Genomic DNA, 19743 nt, shown 5'->3' with positions numbered 1-19743 from the left:
GAGACATAGCAGAGACACGGCATCCCGAAACACAGCAACAAAGCAAACACACTCATGATAAACATGGAAACCAGAGGCTTCCGTTAGAATGGGGTTGCCTAGGAAACAGCTGGAAGGAATCGTAGCTATTTGTGTTTAGCATATTTTCATTTTGGCTAAAACAGAGAGGGAGGAAATGAACCTACAGAGAGGGGATTTGTTTTTACAGGTCCTTTACTTTCCCGGGGTGAAACAACACAGTAACCTACACTGAAAACTCTTGTGCACACACACACACACACACATATGTGTAGGCACACACACCTCATCGCTGAGAGTAAAGCACTCTGTGTGTGTGTGTGTGTGTGTGTGTGTGTGTGTGTGTGTGTGTGTGTGTGTGTGTGTGTGTGTGTGTGTGTGTGTGTGTGTGTGTGTGTGTGTGCGTGCGTGCGTGCGTGAGTGCATATATGCATCTGTATGTGAGTGCATATATGCATCTGTATGTGAGTGCGTGCATGTGTTTGTCCTACAGGAAAAACCTCTCTTACCTTCTCACCTTCTCACTGGCGCAGTTTCTCTGGACCCCCGCAAAGTAGGAGTTTAACTTTAAAAATGTATGACCTTTTATTGTGGCATAAACACAACCAGTCATGATGTTTTCATCAGATTGTCAAAAAAATCACTTCAAATGTTCCTTTAAGTAGGCGTGCTAGCTTCTACCTGTGATGGTGTTTCATCAGTCGAGGACGAGCTGGTAGTTTTTCTGACGTGGTTATCGTCAGGAATTTGATCAGATTGATAAAGTGTTTTTTTTTTGTTGGCGTTTTTCGTGCAGCACTTGGTCTTGCCTTTTGTTTATCCATGTTGAACAACTCATCGTTCTCCATCCGAGTCCCACCTGATTCACCTAACTTTTTTAAACTTGATTGGTAATTAGGTGAGGAGGCCGAGGCGGGCCGCCACCGCTGAGAAATGGGCTAATTAGATGCAAGAAAGCGATATTGTCCGACTCACCTACTACCCATGTACATTGGACAACACAAACACTTTGCTTGCTGCAAGTGGAAATTACTGTCAAAATTATTCATAATTATTCCTCAAATTTAGACTAGGTGTGAGATGATGGGCACATGGGCCCCCATAACTCTTGTGCCTCCCCCCTGCCTTGTGGGGCCTGCGGGGGTTTCCGCTATGCCAGTGTAGCCCGGGCAGGTCTCCCGTGATTCAAGCCAGTATCCGACGTCCATCTATGTCCGAGGACGTCGGGAGATGACGTGGAAACATGCCACTAGGTGAAACACTGAGCGCTGTCACCTTCAAGAAGGCTTTTATTTTGCTAGGGCGCTGGGGACGGGGATGGCAGATAGACATCTGCCTCTGTAAGCATCTGTCTCTGGTTCCGACGGTTGCGTGTTTGAATCCAGACACAGAAAGTTGTTTTTTGATATGTTTGTTTTAATAAGCCTATCCCAAACCTTAACACTTACCTCAACCTTCAGACTTAATGCCTAACCTTAAGAATTCAGATGAATGTCCAATCTGACGTGAGCCTATGGGAGCTTGTTGCTTTAGCCACAGTCCATACTCCAGCTCTGTGACAAATTATGCCATAATACAATTACTACGCTCTATCACTTATGCTTTTACATTTTTTTTTTGCAAGATGGTTTCCCTCTAAAATGAAAAAGTTATTTACTACAAAGCCAAGCTCATTATTTTGATGCAGTACCTCTATGGGATTTAATAGCTCCGTAGTCAGTGGAGCAGTGATGTTGTCAGGGCTAGATGTTACTTCAGTGTGGTTGTGGATTTCCACCACAGTATTGTCTGAACGGGTGTCTTGTCACTGCTTGTCTGTCGCAGAGGGGGAAACATGATGCAGTAGTTTCCTAAAAATAGCACCTCCTTACAAAAACGGGTTAAGCAAGGAGTGTCTGTCTGTGTGTGTGTGTGTGTGTGTGTGTGTGTGTGTGTGTGTGTGTGTGTGTGTGTGTGTGTGTGTGTGTGTGTGTGTGTGTGTGTGTGTGTGTGTGTGTGTGTGTGTGTTGTATTATACCACAATCCGTATGTGGAGATTCTTTACCTGGAGCCTGCTGCATTAGTTTCTCCTCTTGCTGCAATACCGGCGCTGGCCACCGGAGAGCGCCATGGTACACTTCTTCAAACGGCAGACTGTCCTTGTGAGTGTAGTATCCCTGACGGTCCGTTCTGAGGAAAGCCTTTTAGGGGGGGATGTTCAAGGGCATTCACGACTCTCCTTCCCTTTCTTGCTCTCTCTTTCATCCCTCTTTCTCTCCCTGCTAGGCCTGTTTGGGTAAAATAACAGTATTTGATTACTTTAAAAGCTCTTGGGTTGCATTTCTGGAGGTTTGAGCCTACTGACTGTTTTGAAGACGCTCTGCAGTACAGCAAGAGGCTTTATGTTCCTAATTTCAAATGGGAGTGACTGTGTCCTGATGTTCTGTGTTTCTCTCTCTCTCTCTCTCTCTCTCTCTCTCTCTCTCTCTCTCTCTCTCTCAGGCTGGGAGGCTTCATTTCAGCCTATAAGATCGTGCCAGATGAAATTGATGAGATTAAGGTAAATGGATCATTGGATTTCTATCTTTTCGTCAGTCATCAGACCTGGGTTCAAATAGTATTTAAAATCAAATACTTTGAGCATGTGATTTGGTGTGCCAGATGGACAGGGTTTGCACTTTTTGGTATATTCGATTGGTTCCATTTTTCCAGACAACCTCAATGAAGCGAGACTTAAGTATTTCAAAGATTTCAAACACTTTTTGGCCCCAGGATCTGTATTCTAGTGTCTTAGAGTAGGGGTGCTGATCTAGGATCAGGTCCTCCCATTGTCCATATGATGTTAATCACAATCATTTAAAAACATTTTTTAAATAATCCTAGATGCGTACCCCTACTCTGAGACGAATGAATATGGTCTGCTCAGCAGTAACTTATCTTTCTATCCCTGTCTCACTGTCTTTCTAGAAGACATACACCCCTTCAAATGAGTGAATTTGGCTATTTAAGCCACACCCGTTGCTGACACTTGTATAAAATCGAGCACACCGCCATGCAATCTCCATAGACAAACATTGGCCATAGAATGGCCTTACTGCAGAGTTCATTGACCTTCAACGTGGCACCTTCAACTGTAAGTGCTGTTATTGTGAAGTGAAAATGTCTAGGAGCAACAACAGCTTAGCCGCAAAGTGATAGACCACAAAGCTCACAAAACGGGACCACCGAGTGCTGAAGCGCATAGTGCGTTAAAACCATCTGTCCTCGGTTGCAACTCTCACTACTGAGTTCCAAACTGCCTCTGGAAGCAAAATCAGCACAAGAACAGTTAGTCGGGACATTCATGAAATGGGTTTCCATGGCCGAGCAGCCTCAGACAAGCCTAAGATCACCATGCGCAATGCCAAGTGTCAGCTGGAGTGGATTAAAGCTCACCGCCATTGGACTCTGGAGCAGTGGAAACGTCTTCTCTGGAGTGATGAATCAAGCTTCCCCATCTGTCAGTCCAACGGACGAATCTGAGTTTAGTGGACACCAGGAGGCTTCTACCTGCCCAATGCATAGTGACAACTGTAAAGTTTGGTGGTGGAGGAATACTGGTCTGGTGCTGTTTTTCATGATTCGGACTAGGCCCCTTAGTTAAAGTGAAGGGAAATCTTAATGCTACAGCATACAGCATACAATAACTTTCTAGATGATTCTGTGCTTTGGGGAGGCCCTTTTCCTGTTCCAGCATGACAATGCCTCCGTCCAACATCAGTTCCCAACCTCACTAATGCTCCTGTGGCTGAATGGAAGCAAGTCCCCGCAGCAATGTTCCAACATCTAGTGGAAAGCCTTCCCAGAAGAGTGGAGGCTGTTAAAGAGGCAAAGGGAGGACCGACTCCAAATGAATGCCCATGATTTTGGAATAAGATGTTCGACGAGCAGCTGTCCACATACTTTTGGTCATGTAGTGTATGTCACACCTTGTATACAGTCCAAGCAACAATCGTCACCCCCATGACCCCTTAGCAGTGACCTACTGTATGTCACAACCTCTCAGTCAGTGCCAATGAGACTCATGTCTAATGACATGAGGCAGAGCTAGGAACCTATCAGATCCTATGTCTCAGTCTGTCTCTCTCCGTCTGTCTCATCAGGAGACTCTGGTGGACTGGTGTGATGAGAAAGAACTCAATCTCATCTTGACAACCGGGGGGACCGGCTTCGCTCCCCGTGATGTCACACCTGAGGTAAGTGTGTGTGTCTGTCTGTCACCTAGCAATTATACCTTGCTGTGTTACCCAGTCACGGGTTTTCTTTCTTCTTCGTCTACTGCGTCGTATCTGCACCGGCTCCCCTTGTCTCGAAGGAAACTGTAACATGCAGATCCAAAATGACAAAGGGTGGTGTGTGTCACTGAGAGGGGAAAGGAGTGGAGTGTGGGGGAAGGGGATGGAGGAGCCTCCATAGCTGATTAGTACAGCCACACACAGGGCTGTCTGTCCGCTACTGTTACTAATGGCTCTCAGAAGTACCACTGGAGTGCCTTCATATATCACCACTGAGACACTTGTGGGTTGGTTGAAGACACATACTCAGTAATATGGTATATGATAGCACTGTGTGTGTGTCTGGATGTGTTTAGCTATTCTCGTGGGGACCAGAAGTCCCCACAACAATAGTAAACCAACTATTTGTTGCCATGAGGTCAAATGCTATTTCTATGGGGTTTGGGGTTAAAGTTAGAATTAGTGTTAGAATTATGTTCGTTTTAGGGTTAGGGTTAGGAGCTAGGTTTAGTTTAGGGTTAGGGTTAGGAGCTAGGGTTTGTTTTAGGGTTAGGGTTAGGAGCTAGGGTTTCTTTAGGGTTAGGGTTAGGAGCTAGGGTTAGTTTTAGGGTCAGGGTTAGGAGCTAGGGATAGTTTTAGGGTCAGGGTTAGTAGCTAGGGTTAGTTTTAGGGTCAGGGTTAGGAGCTAGGGTTAGTTTTAGGTTTAGGGTTAAGGTTAGGGTTAGGGTTAGGGTTAAGGTTAGGGTAAGAGTATGGGTAAAGGTTAGGTTTAGGGTTTAGGGTTAGAGGTTAGGTTTAGGGTTTAGGGTTTAGGGTTAAGGTTAGGTTTAGGGTTAAGGTTAGGGTTAGGGTTTAGGGTTAAGGTTAGGTTTAGGGTTAGGTTTAGGGTTTAGGTAAGGGTTAGGGTAAGAGTATGGGTTAGGGTTAGGTTTACGGTTAGGGGTTAGAGTAAGAGTATGGGTTAGGTTTAGGGTTTAGGGTTAGAGGTTAGGTTTAGGTTTATGTTTAGGTTTAAGGTTAGGTTTAGGGTTAGGGTTAAGGTTTAAGGTTAGGTTTAGGGTTAGGGTTAGGTTTAGGGTTTAGGATATAGGTAAGGGTTAGGGTTAGAGTATGGGTTAGGGTTGGGGTAAGAGTATGGGTTAGGGTTAGGGTTAGAGTATGGGTTAGGGTTAGATACAGGGTCAGGGGTTAGGGTAAGATTATGGGTTAGGGTTAGGTTTAGGTTTAGGGGTTAGGATATAGGATATAGGTAAGGGTTAGGTTTAGAGTATGGGTTAGGGTTGGGGTTAGGGTAAGAGTATGGGTTAGGGTTAGGGGTAAGAGTATTGGTTAGGGTAAGATTATGGGTTAGGGTTAGGTTTAGGTTTAGGGGTTAGGGAAAATAGGATTCTGAATGGGACTGTACAATACAGCATAGCTGTACAATACTGTGTGTGTGTGTGTGTGTGTCAGTGTCTTGTCTATTGATGAAGGCTTTATTACCCAGTATCCCCTGCTTCTGTGTTGATGATCCCACTGTAGGTGTCAAGGGATCCTCTCCCTCTCTCTTCTCCCTCCATTGAGATATGCTTCCTTTACTCTCTGGCTTCTCTCTCTCCCCCCTCTCCTTCTACCACCCTCCTTTCTCACCCACCCTTTCTCTCTTTCCCTCACCACCTCCGCTCTCTCTCCCTCCCTATCTCTTCTCCCCTCCCCCCCCCCTCTCTCCCCCATCTCTGCTCTTCCTATCTCGCTCTCTCTCTCGCTCTCCTTCTTTCTCTCTCTCTCTCTCTCGCTCTCCTTCTTTCTCTTGTCTTTTTCCTCCCTCTCCCTCTCTCCTGAGTCCTAGCTAGCCCACGATGCTCATCAGTGGCTGGTACTCTTTGAAGTCTTCTCTTTCTCCTCTCTTCTCCTCTCGTTCTCCTCTCTTCTCCTCTCCCTCACTAATGGACTGTTTGTGTCACTAAGCTCAAGGGCACAGAACATACAGCTGGAGGAGAAAGAGAGAGAGAGAGAGAAGGAGAGAGAGAGAGAGAGAAGGAGAGAGAGAGGGGGGGGGGGGGGGGAGAGAAGGAGAGAGAGAGGGGGGGGGGGGAGAGAAGGAGAGAGAGAGAGAGAGAGAGAGAGAGAGAGGGAGAGAGAGAGAGTCAGCCAGTCTTCTCTGGTTCTCTGTTTTTTGGGGAACCTGCTGCATCAAACACACATACAATACAGACACTCACACACACACAAACTGATACACACACACAAACTGATACACACACACACACACACACACACACTCACACACACATGGAAACTGTTGCACACAGACATGGAAACTGATGCACACAGGCATGGAAACTGATGCACACAGACATGGAAACTGATGCACACACAAACACACACATGGAAATTGGTACACACACACACAGAGAAACTAATACACCCACGCACACACACACACACACATGGAAACTGATAAAAACACACATGCACATGGAAACTGATAAACACACACATGGAAACTGATAAACACACACATGCACATGGAAACTGATAAACACACAAATGGAAACTGATTCACAAACACATGGTACTGATACACACACACATGGCACTGATACACACACACACACACATGGTACTGATACACACACACACACATGGTACTGATACACACACATGGTACTCATACACACACATGCACATGGAAACTGATTCACACACGCACATGGAAACTGATACACACACACATGAAAATTGATACACACACACACATGGTACTGATACACATACATGGAAACTGATACACATACATGGAAACTGATTCAAACACACTGAAACGGATACACACAAACACGCATGGAAACTGATGCCATCATACATGAAAACTGATACATACACATATGGAAACTGATGTACACACACGCACATGGAAACTGATACACACATATGGAAACTGATGCACACACACACATGGAAACTGATACACAAATGGAAACTGATAAACACACACAAACATGGAAACTGATAAACACACAAACATGGAAACTGATGCACACACAAACATGGAAACTGATAAACAAAACACAAACATGGAAACTTATGCACACACCCACATGGAAACTGATAAACACACAAATGAAAACTGATAAACACAAACAAAGATGGAAACTGATACACACAAATGGAAACTGATAAACACACAAACATGGAAACTGATCAACGCACACAAATGGAAACTGATAAACACACACATACATGAAAACTGATAAACACACACGAATGGAAAATGATATCAGTCCGTGTGTTTGTATCATTTTCTATGTGTGTGTGTATCAGCTTTCATGTGTGCGTGAGTGTATCAAACTGATGCACATACAAACACATGGAAACTGATTCAAACACACGGAAACGGATACACACACACAGACACACATGGAAACTGATTCAAACACATGGAAACGGTTACACACACACATGGAAACTGATGCACACACACACATGGAAACTGATGCACACACACACACACACACATGGAAACTGATACACATATGGAAACTGATACACACACACACACATGGAAACTGATAAATATACAAATGGAAACTGATAACACACAAACATTGAAACTGATACACACAAATGGAAACTGATGAACACACACAAACATGGAAACTGATAAACACACACATACATGGAAACTGATACACACACATGGAAAATGATACACACACGAATGGAAACACACACACACACACACAAACATGGAAATTGATACACTCACGCACACATGAAAGCTGATACACACACACACATAGAAACTGATACAAACACACGGAAACTGATACACACACACACATGGTACTGATACACACGCATATGGAAACTGATGCACATACACACACATGGAAACTGATACACACACATATGGAAACTAATGCACATACACACACATGGAAACTGATACACACATATGGAAACTGATTCAAACACACGGAAACGGATACACACAAACACACATGGAAACTGATGCCATCATACAGGAAAACTGATACACACACAAATGGATGCTGATAAACACGCACAAACATGGAAACTGATACACACATGGAAACTGATACAAACACACAGAAATGGATACACACAAACACACGGAAACTGATACAAACACACAGAAACTGACGCACACACACATATGGAAACTTATACACATATGGAAAGTTATATACACAGACACACACACACATGGAAACTGATACACACATACATGGAAACTGATACACAAAAATGGAAACTGATACACAAACATGGAAACTGATACACACACATATGGAAACTGATACACATGAAAACGGATTCACGTGGAAATTGATACACACATGAAAACTGATGCACACATGGAAACTGATACACACACACATTAAAACTGATACACATGGAAACTGATACACACATGAAAACTGATACGCACACATATGGAAACTGATGCCCATGGAAACTGATACACATGGAAACTGATATACACACACACACAGAAACTGATACACACACATATGGAAACTTATGCACACACACATATGGAAACTGATAGACATGGAAACTGATACACACACATACATGGAAACTGATACACATGGAAACTGATACACACATGAAAACTGATACGCACACATATGGAAACTGATGCCCATGGAAACTGATACACATGGAAACTGATATACACACACACACGGAAACTGATACACCAACATATGGAAACTTATGCACACACACATATGGAAACTTATGCACACATATGGAAATGTATATACACACACACACATGGAAACTGATTCACGCACACACATGGAAACTGATACACACACATGGAAACTGATACACACATGAAAACTGATACGCACACAAATGGAAACTGATGCCCATGGAAACTGATTCACACACATACATGGACACTGATACACATGGAAACGTATACGCACACATGGAAACTGATGCACACACACATAGAAACTGATGCACATGGAAACTGATACACACATACATGGAAACTGATACACATGGAAACTGATACACACACATGGCAACTGATACACATGGAAACGGATTCATACACATACATGGAAACTGATACACACATGAAAACTGATATGCACACATATGGAAACTGATACACATGGAAACTGATACACACACACGGAAACTGATACACACACACATATGGAAACTTATGCACACATATGGAAAGTTATATACACACACACACATGGAAACTGATTCACACACACATGGAAACTGATAGACACAAAAATGGAAACTGGTACACATAAGAAAACTGATAAACACACACATGGAAACTGATACCCACACATAAAAACTGATACCCACACATGTGGAAACTGATGCACTTGGAAACTGATACACACACATACATGGAAACTGATGCACATGGAAACTGATACACACACACATGGAAACTGATAGACATGGAAACTGATACACACATACATGGAAACTGGTACACCTGGAAACTGATTTACACACACACATGGAAACTGATACACACCACACAGACATGGAAACTGACACACACAGATATGGAAACTGATACACACACACACACACACAAGCTGATACACACACACATGGAAACTTACACACACACACACACACACATGGAAGCTGATACACACAAACAAAAATAAACGGACACACACAAACATGGAAACTGACTCACACACAAACATATAAAAACACAAACATGGAAGCACATGCAAACATGAAATTCTCAAATACATTCATGCACACACACAAACATGCAAACAGATACACACTTACACACAAAAAAATGTGTGTTCTCTCTCTCTCTCTCACTCGCTCTCTCTCTCTCTCTCTCTCTCTCTGTGTCTCTCTTCATTCCTCAGGCTACAAGAGAGGTGATAGAGCGGGAGGCTCCAGGGATGTCTCTGGCCATGCTGATGGGTTCTCTCAACGTCACACCACTAGGCATGCTCTCCAGGTGAGACACACACACACACACTAACATGTATACTCTACACACACTCGTACAGACAGACACACACACACACACGCACACATGCACACACACACACACACACACACACACACACACACACACACACACACACACACACACACACACACACACACACACACACACACACACACACACACACAAATGTATACTATGTACACCAGAGGAGTCTGGTGGGAGTAGTTATAGGAGGACGGTCTTATTGCAATGACATTAATGGAATTAATGGAACGGAGTCAGACATGTGGTTTCCATATGTTTGATGTGTTTGATACCGTATAACTACTCCCACCAGCCTCCTCTGGTTTACCCACTCATTCACGCACATATACACACTGTCATACTGTGAACCTCTAATACACACTCTTCTCGTGTGTGTGTGTGTGTGTGTGTGTGTGTGTGTGTGTGTGTGTGTGTGTGTGTGTGTGTGTGTGTGTGTGTGTGTGTGTGTGTGTGTGTGTGTGTGTGTGTGTGTGCAGACCCGTGTGCGGCATCCGTGGCAAGACACTTATCATTAACTTACCAGGGAGCAAGAAGGGTTCACAGGTAAGAAAACAGAACCACGTTAACACCTGCACTCAGATCAGTGTTTCAGGGCCTGTATTCACAAAGCGTCTCAGAGTAGGACTGCTGATCTAGGATCAGCTCTCTGCCTTTTATTCTAAATGATTTAAAGGGTAAAAATGATGCTAGATCAGCAATCCTACTCTGCGACTCGTGGTGAATATGGCCCCTGGTCTCACGTTTACTTAGATCAGTGTCGATGTGACTGAGTACTTCTAGGAGTAAAGGTAGCATGCATGTGCACGCTCTACCTCTCTCTGTGCCTCTCCCTCCATCTGTCTCTCCTTCTTTCTGTTTCTCTCTCTGTCTTTCTCACTCTACCTCTCTCTGTGCCTCTCCCTCCATCTGTCTCTCCTTCTTTCTGTTTATCTCTCTGTCTTTCTCACTCTACCTCTCTCTGTGCCTCTCCCTCCATCTGTCTCTCCTTCTTTCTGTTTCTCTCTCTGTCTTTCTCACTCTACCTCTCTCTGTGCCTCTCCCCCATCTGCCTTTCATTCTTTCTTTCTTTCTTTCATTCTCTCTCTCTCTCTCTCTCTCTCTCTCTCTCTCTCTCTCTCTCTCTCTCTCTCTCTCTCTCTCTCTCTCTCTCTCTCTCTACCTCTCCCTCTGTCTGCCTCTCTTTCTTTCTCTTTCTTTCTGTCTGTCTCTCTCTCACGCTCTCTACCTCTCCCTCCGTCTGCCTCTCTCTCTTTCTTTCTTTCGTTATTTCTTTCTCTCTATCTCTGTCTCTCCCTCCATCTGTCTCTCTTTCCTTCTCTCTCTCTTTCGCTCTCTCTCAATTCAATTCAATTCAAGGGGCTTTATTGGCATGGGATACATGTGTTAACATTGCCAAAGCAAGTGAGGTAGATAATATACAAAAGTGAAATAAACAATAAAAATGTACAGTAAACATTACACATACAGAAGTTTCAAAACAATAAAGACATTACAAATGTAATATTACATATATATACAGTGTTGTAACGATGTACAAATAGTTAAGGTTACACTAGGGAAAATAAATAAGCATAAATATGGGTTGTATTTACAATGGTGTTTGTTCTTCACTGGTTGCCCTTTTCTTGTGGCAACAGGTCATACATCTTGCTGCTGTGATGGCACACTGTGGAATTTCACCCAGTAGATATGGGAGTTTATCAAAATTGGGTTTGTTTTCAAATTCTTTGTGTATCTGTGTAATCTGAGGGAAATAATATCTCTAATATGGTCATGCACTTGGCAGGAGGATAGGAAGTGCAGCTCAGTTTCCAGTGTGCATATAGCCTGTCTTCTCTTGAGAGCCAGGTCTGCCTACGGCGGCATTTCTCAATAGCAAGGCTATGCTCGCTGAGTCTGTACATAGTCAAAGCTTTCCTTAAGTTTGGGTCAGTCACAGTGGTCAGGTATTCTGCCGCTGTGTACTCTCTGTTTAGGGCCAAATAGCATTTTAGTTTGCTCTGTTCTTTTGTTAATTCTTTCCAATGTGTCAAGTAATTATCTTTTTGTTTTCTCATGATTTGATTGGGTCTAATTGTGCTGCTGTCCGGGGGCTCTGTGGGGTGTGTTTGTGTTTGTGAACAGAGCCCCAGGACAAGCTTGCTGGGGGACTCTTCTCCAGGTTCATCTCTCTGTAGGTGATGGCTTTGTTATGGAAGGTTTGGGAATTGCTTCCTTTCTCTCTCTCTCTCTCTCTCTCTCTCTCTCTCTCTCTCTCTCTCTCTCTCTCTCTCTCTCACTCACTCTGTCTCTCTCTCACTCTGTCTCTCTCTCTCTCTTTCTCTCTCAATTCAATTCAATTCAATTCAAGGGCTTTATTGGTTCCTTTCTCTCTCTCTCTCTCTCTCTCTCTCTCTCTCTCTCTCTCTCTCTCTCTCTCTCTCTCACTCACTCTGTCTCTCTCTCACTCTGTCTCTCTCTCTCTCTTTCTTCTCTCAATTCAATTCAATTCAATTCAAGGGCTTTATTGGCATGGGAAACATGTGTTAACATTGCCAAAGCAAGTGAGGTAGACAACATACAAGTGAATATATAAAGTGAAAAACAACAAAAATGAACAGTAAACATTACACATACAGAAGTTTCAAAACAGTAAAGACATTACAAATGTCATATTATATATATATATACAGTGTTCTAACAATGTACAAATGGCTAAAGGACACAAGATAAAATAAATAAGCATAAATATGGGTTGTATTTACAATGGTGTTTGTTCTTCACTGGTTGCCCTTTTCTCGTGGCAACAGGTCACAAATCTTGCTGCTGTGATGGCACACTGTGGAATTTCACCCAGTAGATATGGGAGTTTTTCAAAATTGGATTTGTTTTCGAATTCTTTGTGGATCTGTGTAATCTGAGGGAAATATGTCTCTCTAATATGGTCATACATTGGGCAGGAGGTTAGGAAGTGCAGCTCAGTTTCCACCTCATTTTGTGGGCAGTGAGCACATAGCCTGTCTTCTCTTGAGAGCCAAGTCTGCCTACGGCGGCCTTTCTCAATAGCAAGGCTATGCTCACTGAGTCTGTACATAGTCAAGGCTTTCCTTAATTTTGGGTCAGTCACAGTGGTCAGGTATTCTGCCGCTGTGTACTCTCTGTGTAGGGCCAAATAGCATTCTAGTTTGCCTCAGTTTTTTTTGTTAATTCTTTCCAATGTGTTAAGTAGTTATCTTTTTGTTTTCTCATGATTTGGTTGGGTCTAATTGTGCTGCTGTCCTGGGGCTCTGTAGTGTGTGTTTGTGTTTGTGAACAGAGCCCCAGGACCAGCTTGCTTAGGGGACTCTTCTCCAGGTTCATCTCTCTGTAGGTGATGGCTTTGTTATGGAAGGTTTGTGAATCGCTTCCTTTTAGGTGGTTGTAGAATTTAACAGCTCTTTTCTGGATTTTGATAATTAGTGGGTATCGGCCTAATTCTGCTCTGCATGCATTATTTGGTGTTCTACGTTGTACACGGAGGATATTTTTGCAGAATTCTGCGTGCAGAGTCTCAATTTGGTGTTTGTCCCATTTTGTGAAGTCTTGGTTGGTGAGCGGACCCCAGACCTCACAACCATAAACCATCTCACAACCACAACCATCTCTCTCTCTCTGTTTCTCGCACTCACTCTCTCTCTCTGTCTCTGTCTCTCTAACTCTCTCTTTCTGTCTCTCTGTCTCTCTGTCTGTCTTTCTCTCTCTCTCTCTTTCTGTATCTCTGTCTCTCTGTCGCTCTCTCTCTCTCTCTCTCTGTCTCTCTCTCTCTCTCTCTCTCTCTCTCTCTCTCTCTCTCTCTCTCTCTCTCTCTCTCTCTCTCTCCACAAGCGCTGACCCCACATCTGTCTCTGTCTTGTTACTGAGGCCCACTTCTCCTGATCGATTTGATTATTTATTTTTATCAATTACGTCACCTCTTCCAATCGGGTGCCATATTAGTGTCTCCCCCATCAGGCCCCCAGTCAACTTTAACTGCATGAATGGCCCATCACCCACTTGTATTAACTCAGATCCCACATCATAAAGACTGGGTAAGGAGGGAACGTAGGCGGCTGATCTAGTAGTCATCCTGTCTCTCTTTCTCAAAGTTTTAGTCTTATTTTGGTTTCTCTTTCACTGATCTTTCTTTTTATTTCTCTTTCCCTTTCTCTCTCTCTCCCCCCTCTCTGTCTTTTTCTCTCTCTCTCATTTTCTCTCTCCCCCTCTCCCCCCCCCTCTCGCTTTCTCTCCCTCTCTCCCCTCACTCTCTCTTTCTCTCCCCCCTCTCTCGTTCTCTCTCTCCCTGTCTCTCTTCCTCTCCCCCCTCTCTCTCCTTCTCCTCCCCTCTCTCTCGCCCCTTCTCTTTCTCTCTCTCTCTCTCTCACCCACCCCCCCCCCCCCCCCCTCTCTCTCTCCCCCTCTCTGTCTTTCTCTCCCCTAATCTCCTCCTGCCATTCCTTCTTCATTCCTTCTTCATTAATGTGACTCATTGGCTTTCTGTCTTTTTCCAGGGATTCTACTCCTGATTATTTCTGACACCCTTAAAGGCCTTTTCACACTGTATACTTCAGGCTATTTAGCCCCAGGCTAGACTGTCCCTGGGCTAAAATAACCCAGGCTAAGCTTTAGCCCTGGGCAAAGGATTTTCGCTTGTATTTTAAATCCCTTTGCTAATGGGGAAACACAACATGCCACCAACAGTCAGTATCTCTGACACATGACAAATGTTATCAACAATAGCATTTATTAACATGTTATTTCAAAAGCTTATGGCCTAGCATTTGATTTCTGACAGTGATGGTTTGTATAAACCTTGCTGTCTGCCTGTCTGACAATATTATTATCATGGATATATCCAATTAAATGTCAATAGAAAATTGATGACAACAGACATAAATTGCGTGTTTGCTGCCCTTAGCCAATAGCGAAAAAAAATGTTAGGCATCACAACCAATGATTTTGTACGGATTCAAGTATTTTGTTTTTTGTCTTCAGGATCAAATAGTATGAACTTACTATTGAACAGAATGCATTACAGGCATCACGAGCATATGTAATTTAACTGGCAATACAGCTTTTGTGATTGGACAGTGACCATTCTAGGCATTGTTATTGACCCTGTTTCACACTGGTTCCAGAAAAGTCGGTTCTATCCCTGTTCCGGAGCAGGGCCAGCTAGCCCACTTTAGAATGTGCAAGTGTGAGCACTCTCTTAGCCCTGTGCTAAAATCTCTGTATTTTTATCCCTCTCTCTCTCTCTCTCTCTCTCTCTCTCTCTCTCTCTCTCTCTCTCTCTCTCTCTCTCTCTCTCTCTCTCTCTCTCTCTCTCTCTCTCTCTCTCTCTCTCTTTCTCCCTCTCTATCTCTCTCTCTCTTTCTCCCTCTCTATCACTCTCTCTCTCTCTCTCTCTTTCTCTCAATCTCTCTCTCTCTCTCTCTCTCTCTCTCTCTCTCTCTCTCTCTCTCTCTCTCTCTCTCTCTCTTTCTTTCTCTTTCTCCCTCTCTCTCTCTCTCTCTCTCTCTCTCTCTTTCTCTTTCTCCCTCTCTCTCTCTCTCGCTCTCTCTCACTCACACACACACACACACACACACACACACACACACACACACACACACACACACACACACACACACACACACACACACACACACACACACACACACACACACGCCAACAGTTCAGAAGTTCGCTTCAAACTCAGGAGGGAGCGTAAACAGTGGACCGCGTGTAGAGAGCAGAGGAGCAGAGAGTTGTACCTTGGCTAAAACCGAGAGCCCTGCTGGGCTTTGGCTTTGCATCATACGGGGACTCATCCATTCAGTCTCTTTCATATCTGTCTGTCTGTATGTCTGTCTGTCTGAGGGGCCCTGTGTGTGTGTGTGTGTGTGTGTGTGTGTGTGTGTGTGTGTGTGTGTGTGTGTGTGTGTGTGTGTGTGTGTGTGTGTGTGTGTGTGTGTGTGTGTGTGTGTGTGTGTGTGTGTGTGTGTGTGTGTGTCTGTGTGTGTGGGACTTTTGTGTCGCACCTGCCTGGTTGAAATATGTTTTTCATGTGTTGGTATGGGGGGCGCTGTCCTCAGACAAGTTAAGCTTAATTTTGATGTATTGCACTTGTGATTTTATGAAAGTTAAATATTTATAGTAATTTAATTTAAATTTGGCGCTCTGCAATTTCACCGGATGTTGTCGAGGTGGCTAGCGTCCCACTGATCCGAGAGAAGTTAAGCACTTACAAATTTGTAACATATTGTACGAATTGAAATTCTTAACATATATATTGGTTGACCTCAAGGACCTGCCATGGTATATTGCTTGTTTGATTTCTATTATGAAAAGCACTATAGAAGTTGAATTAGTTATTATTATTACTATCATACAAATTGCAGACAAAATTGCAGGATGTAGCATAAACTAAATGGATTTTCGGGGACCAGTTTTTGCTCGTGAGCGCTACTTTCAAGACTACTGGCTGATATTATACAAAATCACTTTAAATAAAGGTTACTATTGTCACTTTAATCCTGGTAGAAATATGTTATGTGCATTAATGAATAGGACATCATCAGAAAAGAGGGCAGCTGTTTCTAACCTGGTATATATAAGGACTTGATTAATTACAGTGCCTTGCGAAAGTATTCGGCCCCCTTGAACTTTGCGACCTTTTGCCACATTTCAGGCTTCAAACATAAAGATATAAAACTGTATTTTTTGTGAAGAATCAACAACAAGTGGGACACAATCATGAAGTGGAAAGACATTTATTGGATATTTCAAACTTTTTTAACAAATCAAAAACTGAAAAATTGGGCGTGCAAAATTATTCAGCCCCCTTAAGTTAATACTTTGTAGCGCCACCTTTTGCTGCGATTACAGCTGTAAGTCGCTTAGGGTATGTCTCTATCAGTTTTGCACATCGAGAGACTGACATTTTTTCCCATTCCTCCTTGCAAAACAGCTCGAGCTCAGTGAGGTTGGATGGAGAGCATTTGTGAACAGCAGTTTTCAGTTCTTTCCACAGATTCTCGATTGGATTCAGGTCTGGACTTTGACTTGACCATTCTAACACCTGGATATGTTTATTTTTGAACCATTCCATTGTAGATTTTGCTTTATGTTTTGGATCATTGTCTTGTTGGAAGACAAATCTCCGTCCCAGTCTCAGGTCTTTTGCAGACTCCATCAGGTTTTCTTCCAGAATGGTCCTGTATTTGGCTCCATCCATCTTCCCATCAATTTGAACCATCTTCCCTGTCCCTGCTGAAGAAAAGCAGGCCCAAACCATGATGCTGCCACCACCATGTTTGACAGTGGGGATGGTGTTCAGGGTGATGAGCTGTGTTGCTTTTACGCCAAACATAACGTTTTGCATTGTTGCCAAAAAGTTCAATTTTGGTTTCATCTGACCAGAGCACCTTCTTCCACATGTTTGGTGTGTCTCCCAGGTGGCTTGTGGCAAACTTTAAATTACACTTTTTATGGATATCTTTAAGAAATGGCTTTCTTCTTGCCACTCTTCCATAAAGGCCAGATTTGTGCAATATACGACTGATTGTTGTCCTATGGACAGAGTCTCCCACCTCAGCTGTAGATCTCTGCAGTTCATCCAGAGTGATCATGGGCCTCTTGGCTGCATCTCTGATCAGTCTTCTCCTTGTATGAGCTGAAAGTTTAGAGGGACGGCCAGGTCTTGGTAGATTTGCAGTGGTCTGATACTCCTTCCATTTCAATATTATCGCTTGCACAGTGCTCCTTGGGATGTTTAAAGCTTGGGAAATCTTTTTGTATCCAAATCCGGCTTTAAACTTCTTCACAACAGTATCTCGGACCTGCCTGGTGTGTTCCTTGTTCTTCATGATGCTCTCTGCGCTTTTAACGGACCTCTGAGACTATCACAGTGCAGGTGCATTTATACGGAGACTTGATTACACACAGGTGGATTATATTTATCATCATTAGTCATTTAGGTCAACATTGGATCATTCAGAGATCCTCACTGAACTTCTGGAGAGAGTTTGCTGCACTGAAAGTAAAGGGGCTGAATAATTTTGCACACCCAATTTTTCAGTTTTTGATTTGTTAAAAAAGTTTGAAATATCCAATAAATGTCGTTCCACTTCATGATTGTGTCCCACTTGTTGTTGATTCTTCACAAAAAAAGACAGTTTTATATCATTATGTTTGAAGCCTGAAATGTGGCAAAAGGTCGCAAAGTTCAAGGGGGCCGAATACTTTCGCAAGGCACTGTATGTACTCTATTATTGCAATGCCTAAAATGCACAGGAAGTTAAATAATTGCACAGATTAGAAGACTTTCTTGTTTACCCAACCGTGGGACAGACTATGTTTGTTACAACACTTGGGACTCTGACGCTCTATTGGTTACACAGACTTTTTGGCCTCCCATCCTATTCTAACAATCTCTCGCCAACTTTGTATTCATGTTACCTGATGAAATTGCTCTACAATGTGATCTTGTTGCCATCTAATGCACATTCAAATGTCATAAATCAACACGGCAGATCTCTCCCTGTCCTCTGCCATGCCCTGATTGTATTACTGCTGATGATATCTGGAAATGTGCATGTACACCCTGGCCCATCTGCTGTTGCTAGCCACAATTGTGACTTGTGCTCTGATATCTGCTTCACTGATTTCTGCTCTCATTAAAGCCTGGGTTTTCTGCACGTTAACACTCGAAGCTTATTACCTAAAATGGATCAATTGAAAGTGTGCGTTCACAGCTCCAATCTAGATGTGTTGGTCATTACTGAGACGTGGCTAAGGAAGAGTGTTTTGAATACTGATGTTAACCTTTCTGGTTATAACCTTTTTCGGCAAGACAGATCTTCCAAAGGTGGGGGAGTTTTTAATTTCGAAAGGCCTATTTCTATTTTGCCTTGTTTATCAACCTATTGGCTTTCTTGATGTCTTTAGTATTCTCTGGTTTCCACTCAGGTTATGGATGTGTCACTGCAACCTTAAAGGTCCTCAATGATGTCACCATTGCCCTTGATTCTGAGCAATGTTGTGCTGCTATTTTTATTGACTTGGCCAAGGCTTTTGATACGGTAGACCATTCCATTCTTGTGGGCCAGCTAAGGAGTATTGGTGTCTCTGAGGGGTCTTTGGCCTGGTTTGCTAACTACCTCTCTCAAAGTGCAGTGTATAAAGTCAGAACATCTGCTGTCTCAGCCACTGCCTGTCACCAAGGGAGTACACCAAGGCTCGATCCTAGGTCCCACGTTCTTCTCAATTTACATCAACAACATAGCTCAGACAGTAGGAAGCTCTCTCATCCATTTATATGCAGATGATACAGTCTTATACTCAGCTGGCCCCTCCCCGGATTTTATGTTAAACGCTCTACAACAAAGCTTTCTTAGTGTCCAACTAGCTTTCTCTGCCCTTAACCTTGCTCTGAACACCTCCAAAACAAGGGTCATGTGGTTTGGTAAAAAAGAA

The 19743-nt window shown here is 43.3% G+C and overlaps 1 protein-coding gene across 1 annotated transcript in view; it reads left to right on the top strand.

Moving 5' to 3' along the window:
- LOC109901400 (gephyrin) overlaps positions 1–19743 on the top strand; it is a 109190-nt gene that overhangs the window by 46527 nt on the left and 42920 nt on the right. The window contains exons 3-6 of the mRNA XM_031836679.1: positions 2500–2557; positions 4140–4232; positions 10157–10251; positions 10767–10833. Of these exons, the coding sequence (XP_031692539.1) occupies positions 2500–2557; positions 4140–4232; positions 10157–10251; positions 10767–10833 (313 nt within the window). The remainder of the gene's footprint in view (positions 1–2499; positions 2558–4139; positions 4233–10156; positions 10252–10766; positions 10834–19743) is intronic.

Source organism: Oncorhynchus kisutch, linkage group LG12, assembly GCF_002021735.2.
Source record: "Oncorhynchus kisutch isolate 150728-3 linkage group LG12, Okis_V2, whole genome shotgun sequence".
Taxonomy (NCBI): Eukaryota; Metazoa; Chordata; class Actinopteri; order Salmoniformes; family Salmonidae; genus Oncorhynchus; species Oncorhynchus kisutch.
Note: the sequence above shows the minus strand (reverse complement) of the source record. Positions and strands in the feature narration are given on the sequence as shown.